Source organism: Cavia porcellus, unplaced genomic scaffold (genome assembly GCF_034190915.1).
Source record: "Cavia porcellus strain 051 isolate PalLab524CR breed Dunkin Hartley unplaced genomic scaffold, mCavPor4.1 scaffold_11, whole genome shotgun sequence".
Classification (NCBI taxonomy): Eukaryota; Metazoa; Chordata; class Mammalia; order Rodentia; family Caviidae; genus Cavia; species Cavia porcellus.
The window spans coordinates 28,410,075-28,421,816 of NW_026947494.1; the positions used below are offsets into that span (position 1 = coordinate 28,410,075).

The 11,742-nt window shown below is 37.1% G+C and overlaps 1 protein-coding gene across 2 annotated transcripts; it reads right to left on the reverse strand.

Annotated features, from left to right (window-relative positions):
* Nucleotides 1–2,741: 2,741 nt before the first annotated feature.
* Nucleotides 2,742–11,736, reverse strand: Amacr (alpha-methylacyl-CoA racemase). Of its 2 annotated transcripts, XM_003470225.5 has the most exons (5): nucleotides 11,348–11,712; nucleotides 9,898–10,041; nucleotides 8,800–8,960; nucleotides 6,027–6,213; nucleotides 2,742–3,489 (listed from the first exon to the last, which is right to left on the reverse strand). In XM_003470225.5, the coding sequence occupies exons 1-5, from the start codon at nucleotides 11,595–11,597 to the stop codon at nucleotides 3,080–3,082; spliced, it is 1,152 nt and encodes a 383-aa protein (XP_003470273.4). In that variant the 5' UTR covers nucleotides 11,598–11,712; the 3' UTR covers nucleotides 2,742–3,079. The 2 variants fall into 2 exon arrangements, with proteins under 2 accessions (XP_003470273.4, XP_005003845.3); XM_005003788.4 differs by lacking the exon at nucleotides 8,800–8,960 and having other exon boundaries at nucleotides 3,419–3,489; nucleotides 11,348–11,736.
* Nucleotides 11,737–11,742: the final 6 nt, after the last annotated feature.

Here is an 11,742-nt window from a genome sequence, read left to right on the forward strand (position 1 = left end):
ATAGCACTAATCCATCAATGTCAACTAACCAAACCGCCTGCCAAGAGAAATCTATGTCTCAACCCTTTGTCTAGTGAGTTTTTGCATTCTTCCGCAGCGTTCCCGGGGACCCTAATTAAAGACCTCTTCATACTTTGTCTACTTCTTATTTCTCTTGCACTGTTTCAGATTTGGGTGTCAAAAAATAATCAAAAAGTTCTGAAGAATTAGGTATAGAATCTAACTTCAGTACATAAGAGGTTACATTACACAAACCATAGTTAACAATATATTGAGTGGGGAAAAACTGAAAATATTTCCTCTACAATCAGGAATGAGAAAAGAATGTCTGTTCTAACCATTGTTATTCAGTAAAATCCTTGAAATTGTATCCAGGGCAATTAGGCACATGCAAGAAATAAAGGAGATACAAATAGGAAACAAGGAAATCATATTATCCTTATTTGCCCATCATATGATGTTATATGCCAAAGATCCTAAAGACTCTACCAGAAGATGTTAGATCCCATACAGATTCAACAAAGTGGCTAAATATAAAATCAACATAATGAATCAGCAGATTTTTAATACACTTAATACTGAATTAGTAGAGAGTGATCGGCAAAACAGTTCCATTCACAATAGCTTAAAAAATACCTAAGAATGAGCCTAATGAAGAAGGTATTATTTTCAACAATAAAATTACGTAACAGTGAAGAAAGGAATTGAAAACACAACAGAAGATTGAGAGAACTCTTGTGTTCATGGATCAATGGACTTAATATTGATCCATTATTGATAAATCGCCAAAAGCAATCCCTATCATAATTCCAATGACATTCTTTATATAAGTAGAAAAGAAAGCTAAAATTCATCTGGAAGCACAAAAGACCCGAAAAACAAAGAAAATCGTGAACAAAAAGGGAAATACTAGAGGTATCAAATACCTGATTTCAAAATACATGACACAACCATAAAAACAATAGTACTGACAGAAAAACAGACACAGACCAGGGGGATAGAGTAGAAGACAAAGGAAAAAACTTCCATGACTATAACTGTCTAATTCTTGACAAGGGCAACAAAAACATTAGAGAAAAGATAGTCTCTTTAACAAATGGTGCTGGGTAAACTGGGTATCTATCCTGTCATGGATAGATGTCAGAGCCTTCAAGCCTCATCATGAAAGCAACCAAATCTAGCATTTGTGATTGGTTCGTTGTCTAGAGTCCAGATTGGTGGTGTGAGTGCTACACCCGCCTAGGGGTGGAGCCAGGATATGATGTAATAGCAGGAAGAAGGTGCTGCTTTGTGCCTTGCTGTTTGCAGTCACTGTGAATGGCTGCCCACTATGCCATGCTACCTTGGAGTCAACTGAGTATTGACTGAAACCTCCAACAACTGTAAGAAAATAAACTCTTCCTTCCCTAATTTTGGGCATCAGGTATTTTGTCTCAGCGACAAGTAAAAAGTAACTAAGACCTACTCATAAGACGAAAACTACATTATCTCTACCCTAGATTGCTATCAAAATGTATTAATGATGAGTATAACTGAATCTTTGAAACTGCTCAAAGAAATCACAGGAAAATCATTTCAACTCACAGTCACAGGCAAAGACACTTGAAAAGGACTTTACTACCTAGTATATAAAAGCAGGAATCAATAAATCAGACATAAAATTAAAAAGCTTCTTTCAAAAGGAAACAACTGAGTAAAGAGACATTCTACAGGATGGAAGAAAATCTTTGCTAGGCATTTTTTGACAGAGGATTGAGATCTAGAATATATTAAGAACTCAAAAAACAAAAACAAAAGTACCCCAGTCAATCAGTGGGCAAATAAATTGCTATTTCTCAAAGATGTGCAAATGGCCAGTACATACATGAAACTGTTCAACTCCTTTAGAGAAATGCTAATTAAATGGCTAAGGATATGAAAAACAGTAAATGCAGGCAAGGACACACTGGAAAAGGAACCTTTCTACACTGTTGGTAACAGTGAAAATTAGGACACTCACAGTGGAATTCCACGACAGTTTTTCAAAAAAATTAAAGAGACACCACGTGATGCAGCTGTATCACTTCTCAATATATGCTTGGAAAGTTTCACTGACATACTACAGAGGTAGCTGGATATCCATGTTTATTGCTGCCCAACTCACAAAAAGTTAAACTATGAAATCAGCTTAGGTGACCATAAACCAATAAATGAGTTTAAAAAAATGTGATTTGATGTATATATGTATCTATTTATCTATCTATATATGAAATATATAATGGAATATGGAATATGTATCTACTGGAATACTCAGCCATTAACAAGAGCAAAATCATATTATTTGCTAAATTGCGTCTTGCTCCTCTGGTTTGGAAGTTCATGTCATCATGTTAGGTAAAATAAGCCTGATTTACAAAGGCAAAACAAATATCTCACACTTTTTCTCATATGTAGAATCTAAACAAAAGAGTAATGGAGATATTACGGAAGCAGAAGGGGGGCTAATTACAGAAGAGGAAGGAAAGGAAGTGAGAATGGAAGAGAAAAGGGGGAGATGGGGTCAGGACAGATGAAAATAATCCATGTATCTTATATGCATGTACAAAAACAAAATTAATTGTCATTTATCTATATAACTAATATGCACTAATAAAAAAGGTGCAGACTTTTTTCTAAGGACATTTATTTTGGTGAATGATGCAGCCAAAAACATTTCACTATATCAGAAAATGTCATTTAAATGAAAACACTTTTCCTAAAAATTTTTATAAATTTAAAAGCACAGGATATTTAATATAAACTTCCCTTAAAATGTAGTATAGGTGTAAAGCATTTTAATATCAGCAAATACATTTTATCAAGTAAACTGAAAGACAAAAAATACTGTCATAAGCTAAAATAGGTTCACCAAAAATCCCTTGACCCAACGTGCTGATGACAATCATTTTCAGAAGATAATTGCAGTGCAATCAGTCTTTAGCTGTTTCATGATTAGGATAGCTGAGCATTTCTGTTCTTTCACATTTTCCTGTATCTATTGTTCTGAATTATTCTCCACTGTGGAAAAGATCCAAACTCACTTGAGCTGTGAGCCTGGAAATTAGAGGTGAGATTTTGAGTTTGCACTTTGAATGACTCCCTCTGAGTGGAGCTCATCGATCTCTTTCTGGTTAAACCCAAATTCTTTCAGTATCTCTTTAGTGTGCTCCCCTATGAATGGATCCCTCTTGGTAGAAGGGATGGCTGGAGTGCGCAGCAGCAGAGGTGCAGGGCGAGGACTCATACACTGCTCCTCATCAGTGATAAATGAACCCCGTTCTCTGTTGTGATTCTGATGTGCAGCCTCTTCCAAAGTCAGTACTGGGGTCACGCAAGCATCTGTGCCATCGAAGATCTGGCACCACTCTGCCTTGGTCTTCTTGGCAAAGATATCTGCAAATTTCTTCTTCATTTCCGGCCAATCAACCTTGCTCATCTGGTTGGGAAGTTCATCAGACTTCAGTCCAAGTCCTGAGGGAAAAGCACACTTTTTTAAGTCACTGAGTAGAGTGATTATAGTCAATGAAAATGAATTTTAAGGCTACCATATTATGCTAAGTAAGACATCCTATAAGGTTTCTCCTGTTAAAAGAAAAAATTCAAAGTAATTTAAAGTTGGAGCTAACATCTAGAGCAAAGAGAGACTGCATGGGTGAAAGAATTTAAAATAGGCTATTCACTGCCAAGAGTTTATTGCTGACATCTTATCAAAAGTCATCTATTTTTAAGGTCTGGTTCTCTGTGTAGTTCTTGAAATAATTCTTCAGGATATTATCTGTCTTTTGAATTAAAATAGACCCCCTTTTTATATAATGTATGAAAGTCCTATAAAAATACTTCAACAAGTTTAGAACTGACATCACACTTTTTAAGAAAGAAACTTAAACCTTAATGATTAAATTCAAGATTGGAATTTTGTAAGTAATTTTCTTGTCTGTCTCCTCAGGTAAAATGGGAGTTTGTGGGATCCTCATACAAGGAACAAAGGACCTATAAGATAGCCAGGGCTGACTTTTACACTTTACCACAGCGTGAAAGCACATCTATATAACTAGGTATTTTGTTTTTCACTTTAAGTAGAGAATTCAGTAAGTTACATGAAATATTTAATGCTTTATTATAAAACTTACTGTCATATGATTTTGCCCAACTGTAGTCTAGTGTAAGTATTCTGAGCACAGTTAAATTACCCTGGGCTAAGTTGTACAGTAGGTAATGTGTGTCATTTTCTACTGATGATATTTTCAACTTAATGGGCTGATACATATGTAACCCAATCAAAAGCAAAGAAACACATCTATGTATCCAAAGGGCCACCTTCCTGGAGTTTGGTGTAAATGTCACTTTTCTTCCTTCATAAAACATGGTCTAATAATGTGCATGATTAAGAATAGAAAGGTAATGTAAGTCCCTTTCCTTTATGCATAATATTTTGTGAAAATTGATCAAATTGATCTTACTTTTACCATCTTTTCTTTCCTATCTGGTTGTAGATTAATTGCTCTTAAAATGATAAAGCCCCTAAAGATGTGAGAGGGAGATAAGAGTAACATCAAAAGAATACCATTCTTTAGAAGAAATTCAGCCAAGAAAATAGGATTTGTACTACAAAGAGTCACTGGAAGAAATTAAAGAAGTTTTAAAAAGACAGAGAGCAAGCAGTCTATCTCTAATGATGTTAGCTTAACACTGTTTACGTGGCAATGTTGCCCAGATGAATGCACACATTCAACAAAACCCTCTCAAAATCCCAGCTGAGAGTTTTGCAGAAATTGAAAATCTAATCTTGAAAATAATATAGAAATTCAAGGGAATATAAATAGCCAAAAGAATACAGAGAAAAAACACAGCTGGGGAGTTTACATTTCCCATTTCAAACATACTACAAAGTTACAGCAATCAAGATAATACAGCACTAACACAAAGACGGACATTCGGATTCAATGAAATGGAAATGAAACTCCAAAAATAAACCCTTACATTTACGGTCAACTGATTTTTAAGAAAGATGCCAAGATCATTCAATAAGAAAAGAATTGTTTTTCAACAAATTATGTGGGGAAATTGAAAAGCTCTATACAAAAGAGTGAGTTTGAACCCTTACCTTTCACAGAGAAATCAATTTAAAATGGATCAGAGCCTAAATTTGAGAGTTAAAACCATTAAAACTTTCAGGAAAAATACTGGGAATTCTCGGAACTAACTTTCATGTAACTTTTACTAAAACATAAGTAATGGAAATGTGCTAATAAAGCTTACATTTATATATAATTAAAGCAAATGATTATAACTCAGACCTCAAAAATTTTTCAAGGAATTTATTTTTCAAGGAATAGATTTTAGAATTGCCTGTGAAAAGTGTCAATAAATAGTTGACAGAACTTTAGTTAACTATGCAATTATATTTATATTTTACATAGACAATGCATATATTTATAAGGTTAGGCTATGGTACAAACTCTGTTTTCCAAGGCTCTGTATCCAAGGTGTCTTGCTCCTACCACTTGGTCTTTCATACAGTATTATTCAGTCCTAACTTTTAATTAAGTTTCTATATTTAGTTTTAACATCTGGGAAGAAAGGCACCCTATATGATCCAGACAGTTTGTTCTGTTGCTCTACAGTTTTTCCAACCATATTTGACTTATGGAACAAACATGGAATAAAAGCACTGAATAACTCTGAGTTACTTTATAGACCAATAAAATTACCTGTTAATTTAAAAGATAGGAACAATGCCCCAAAATACATTGATGGCTATTGTTAGGTTAATTAAAAAGTCAGATATATAGGCTGGGATTGTAACTCAGTGGTAAAGTGCTTGCCTGGCACGTGCAAAGCCCTGGGTTCAATCTCTAGCACCACAAAAAAAGTTCTACACATAGAAATATATAAATAAATTTTCGTTAAAATACAAGATATCACAAAATTCGAAAGACCCACCCTCAAAGAGATGCTAAAAAACACCATAGCAAAAGAGGAGTGGGAGGCATGTGATCATCACTTACCTTTGATCAGCACTTGGTAGAACTGGGGTTCTATTGCTCCAACAGCCATAAACTCCCCATCTGCTGTCCTGTAAGTTGTGTAGAAAGGTGCCCCGCCATCTAACAGGTTCTGTCCCCGAGGTTCGCTCCATAGACCCATTTTTTGAGTCTTCCATATGAAAGAACTTAGATAGGCTGTTCCTTCTACCTTTAATAAAGCAAAATACAGTATTAACCTAGGTAATTCAAGCATAAAAGCTGTTTACTTAGGTTTGTTTAAACAGTCAATGCCTATCTTATGATGCACGCCATACCTAATTACATGACTTTTTGGGGATTTCTACAAATTGAGCTAGAAAGCATATGTGGTAGAATGATAATAATCTGTACTATCCAATTCAAGAAATGCTTGAAACTACTTTTGTTTGCTTTTTCAAATAAGACTGGCAAAACACTGAATTTTTGAAGCTAGGTGAGGTAACATGAAAATTCATTATATTATTCTCTCTACTTGGTTATATTAAAAATTTCCAGGATAAAGAGTTAAAAATACAATGAAGGGTTCTTAAAAATCTATTCATCTTCTGATTTCAATACCTACAGACACATACACATTGATATATGAAGCATATCATAAAGACAAATCACATTATAGTTAAAGTGAGGTGATTCCAGCTTGATGTCAACTCCAAGAAAACTGTAATTGAGTATTCAATATATTTTATCTTTAATGATCATCAGAAACTTACAAAATAAACAGCACTATTGGTGACAGGGTAGAGATTTTCTCAGTCTAACAAATTAGTTTAAGAATGCCATCTTTCCACCGAATCCTAAAGTAACAACAGTGGATTCAATTGCTTAAGTATAATTAACAAGGAATAACCTTAAACACTGGAGGCACTGAACTCTCTAATGCAGAAAACTTCCCATTTACATGACATTTATAATTCTAATGATTCTAGCTCCCCAGGGAGCAGGCCAGCACACATCCTTGCTCCTTATGTTACCAACAACCATTCCAATGACAGAATTTCTCAGCTAATGGCTTTGAAGGGCACCCAAAATAATTTCTTTGGATACATTTTAGTTTCCCTTATAACTTGAGATCTCATGCATACCTCAATTTATAGCTGTAATATTTGTCATCACCAAGTACAGTTATTGTATCATCTAGTGATGGGAATGCAGTCTCCAAAAGTTGTCACTAGTTGCACTTGTTGTATGAACATTACAGCACTCTGTACTTACACAAACAAATTCATAAACCTCCACTTAGTAGCTGAGTCTGTGCTCCTGACCAGTGCTCCATGCTGCCTTGTCCTTTAGCAGCCTTCTCCCAGAGCACCAGCAATGCCACCTACCAGGTCATCCAAGCCAGAAACACAGGAGCCATCCTTGATTCCTTCCCCGCTCCACCTCTGCCAATCCATCATAGCAATTTTATATCTAAAATAACATTTAAATTCAGATAAACTCTAGCATCAATGCTTTAGTACCATTCCTTATCCCTCAGCAATGACTCAGTAACTGTGTCTGTGTCTCATCTTACAATCCTAGGATCCATTATCCGTTTCACTTCCAAAGATGGAAGAAATATACAAACTTGATGGTGCCTGACTAGATGCATCATGAGACCTTGTACAAATGTCTATGCAGTCACCTCCCCAGCACCATACTTATCCATGCTTTCAGTTACCAATGTCAATTAAAGTCTAAAAATTTTAACTAGTCAGTCATTGTAGTGTATGCTTGTAACCCCAGCAATCAGAGGGCTGAGGCTAGGGAATCACCACTATTTCAAGGATAGCCTGAGATACAAGTAAGTTCAAGGGCAGCCTGAACTACATAGTGCAACATCTCAGAAAATTAAATAAATCTCAAAAAACTAACTAAATAAATAAAAATAAAAATTTTAACTGAAGGGCTGGGGATTTAGCTCCATGGCATTAGTGCCTGCCTGGTCATGAGTTTGATCCCTGGTATCAAATAAATAAATAAATAAATAAATAAATAAAATTAACTGGAAAATTCCAGAAATAAAAAAAAAATTACTGTTTTAAATAACCTTTACAAATATATCATTATAATTGTTCTACTTATTATTCATTTTGTTAATCTCTATGCTTAATTTATAAGCTAAACTTCATCTCAGGCACAAATTTATGTATATAAAAAAGTATGGCATATATGAGGTTTGGTATTAGCTGCAGTTTTAGGAACCATTGGGAGTTTAAGAACCTATCCCCCACAGGTAAGAGGGATGGACAGTATTTGAAATTAAAGTGTTTCTGAGGATTAGAAGAAATCATACAGGAAAAGTGCCCAGCAGTAAATGAGGGACAGATTTGAGAGTGACCAGGAACAACAGCATTACATCGGAGCATCTCCTCCTAACTGCAACTGGAGGGTGTAAACTGGGAGGCCCATTCTACTTAGCATCCATAAGAATATGCTCCAACTGCTGAGGAACATTTGTTAAATTCAGTTTTAAATGATGACTGCTTGGAAATTTATTTAAAGCACAAAAGACAACTTGGGGAAAATTGCTGAAATACAACATAAGATTCCGATGAGTCACAAAGACATAGGCGAACTGACTCCACAGATGATTAAGCTATGACATTCTGACACACATAAAGGACATGAGGCTATTTTCTAGCAAAAGATAACCTTGGTTATTTGGATCAAACACTAAGTTTCATTTATCTCATTCAGAAAAAGATCTGAGGTAGTTATATGTCACACTTAGAAACAAGTGACAGGTTAAACATTCCCCGCTATTCATTCTCACCATGCTTGCATCAATGACTTGACCTTTGCCAGAGCGTGTGCGTTCCATCAAAGCCACCAGAATGCCCAAAGCGCACATGAGGCCGCCACCACCAAAGTCAGCCAGGAGATTCAGCGGAGCATGTGGATTCTCACCACTTCTGCCAATTTGTGACAGGACACCTACAGCATTAAAAACAAAGCTAATGTCTCCTTTAAATAAATATATATGAACATCTTAAGAGGAATAAATATTCTGTAGCCACATACCTGAGTAAAACTAGTACATGGTGTTTTTTCAGATCTTAACTCATTCAGCTTCCTGAAACATAGGCCCTGTGTTTTGTTAGGGCTGCCACTCAAACCTTATCCTAATTGATATTTTAAAATTTTATTATTAAGTTTTCACTTGCTGGGCTTGAGGGAAAATTATTATCATCGATTTATTTTAAAAATGCATCACGTATCTGGTTAGGAATAGATATCAGAATATAATTATATATAAGAAAAGAAAGAATAAATTTTAAATTGATGTTAAAATGAATTTTATGCTTACTTTTTTCCTCAACTTTTAAAAATGTACTCACAAAAAAACTGAGAATTCCTTTAGTCAAGAACATACGGTTCTTAGAAATCTAGAATAAGTCCATTCCAAGATACGTTTTCATAGTAAAGAACTCTGATGCAGTGGATAGGAGGATCTGGAAAGCATGGGTCTTTTCTATGTTCACAGAATCCTAACACAATGGTGTGGGCAATGATTCTCCATGGTGGAGTGTCAATCTCAAATTATATCAGTGTTTTCAAATGTGGAGTGACCACCTCCATTTCCGCCAAATCTCTTACTTCCTTGTGGGGGCTTTCCTAAAAATTGACTCCACATATGTAAGGAAACAAATCTTACTAATGAGAATATATTATCCCTCAAATGTGTTCAGAAGAGGGGAAAAAAAGCTTAAAAATGTTTGTTCCAAAAATCAAAACCAATGCATTTTAAACAACTATACTCTTATTGATTCTAATATTTAACTTTTACCTTTAAAAATCCTTGTTAATCAATGTAACTGTATCTTGACTGGGCACAGATTAAAAATGTAGAAAAAATTATTTTTCAACCTACCTGACAAAGCCAGATAGTTGATGTCATGGCCAGCTACCTGGGAGAAGCTTCCTGACTGGCCAAATCCACTCAACCTGGCATAGATGAGCCTTGGGTTCTCCTGCAGCAGAAGGTCTGGACCAAGCTGAAGTTTCTCCATGACACCTTAAGAGCAAAAATTTTTTTTTTTAATGTTTACAGAATGATTTGAGTGTGGGGTCAATTTCTTCTGTGAGGGAAGCTGAAGACAGTACTCTTAGAAGTACATAGCACAAACAGCAACATTGGGTATAGACTTTGTAAAAGTTGTCAGAATCACTTTTGTCAGGTCCTAACCAAAAATAAATAATTAAACCTGGGAAGTTATAAAGGAGGTGACTTCCTGAATTTATGCCTAGAATGGTTTGGATATAAAAATACCTCTCAAAATGCTCATATATTTGACGTGAGGTCTCTAACTTCACCAGTGGATTGTCCATTCATGGATTCATAATTTGAGGTATTATCGGGAGGGGACAGAAACTTAGTAATAGGTGGGGCTTGGTGCCCTGTAGACATTTTCCATTTGGAATGCTCTGGGCATGTACTTTACTAAGATTACTCTGGCAGGTGTCTGGAAATAGACTAAACTCAGTTTCTTAAAGGCTTTCACACCAGTGCAGACTCTTGCACCAGGTGCAGACAGAAAGAATTCCAAGTCTTAGGAAGAAAAAAATTGAGACCAATGAAAACAGACAAGACGAAAGGAAGGACAAAGTCCAAGATTCTGATTCTGGCACCTGGATACTGGTTCCATTCGCTGGTAAATTACCCAGAAGAACGAAATACCAGTTTAAAAGGAAATGGGAAAGATTCAGTTTGGAATTTATGGCAGCTGGGGTAGCCATAGAAGCCTAAGACACTTAAGCCAGCATTCTGAGATTCCGAGTGTGCGTTACAGAACTGGGCAGCTTTTATCTATAAAAGGTGAAAACAGTGAAGATCTAAAATGGGGGCTCCAGGGAGGAGAAAACAAAATAAACACAAGCTGAACCTGGGATTCAAGAATGCCTGCATCTAAGGCAGGAAGCGCTAGCTTAATCCTTGGATGGCTTGAGATGCACACCACTTCCCAAAGAGCACCTAAATGACCTTGTACCTATACGCATTATTTCAGGGAAAAGAACCTACGGCTTTCTTGAGATCTTCAAGTCAAGACAGGCAGATATAGAAGGGTGCTTAGTAAGAATAAAAAATAAAGAACTTGGGAAGGAGTAAAAAAAGTAAAATGAGAAATAGGGCAATAGAGGTTATTTTAAAAGTTCGTTTCAGCAGATGGTCTACAGGCCATATGGGCAATAAACAATGAGAAACGTGAAATGACCTAGAAAGGAGGAGGTTGACCAGGGTCGCCGGTAAGGCGCATTCCCCCCAGAGCAAGCCGGCTAACGGGGCGGAAGCTTCCCCGCAGGAGCGCGGGTGCAGGGCTCACCGCTGCGGAAGGGCTCCAGCAGCACGTCTGCGCGTGCGCATAAGCGTCGCAGCGTGGCCGCGCCCCGAGGCCGCTTCAGGTCTAGCGCCAGCGAGCGCTTGCCCCGGTCCAAGTGGCTTAAGTAGCCGGAGGCTCCAGGGCGGTCCACGCGCACCACTTTCGCCCCGAAGTCGGCTAGGATCATCCCGCAGAACGGGGCCGGGGCCAGGCCGGCCAGCTCCAAGACGTTGATGTCCCGTAGCGCCATCATTCCCTCGGCCCTATTAGAAAAACGCGCAATCCGGTCAGGCCGGTGCCCAGATATAACCTGCCGGGAACCCTCCGGGGCCCCGTATTCCGCCCACAGCGCGGCGCGGGCACGCCCCTCTGCGCCTGCGTGGGGCGAGGCATCTGTG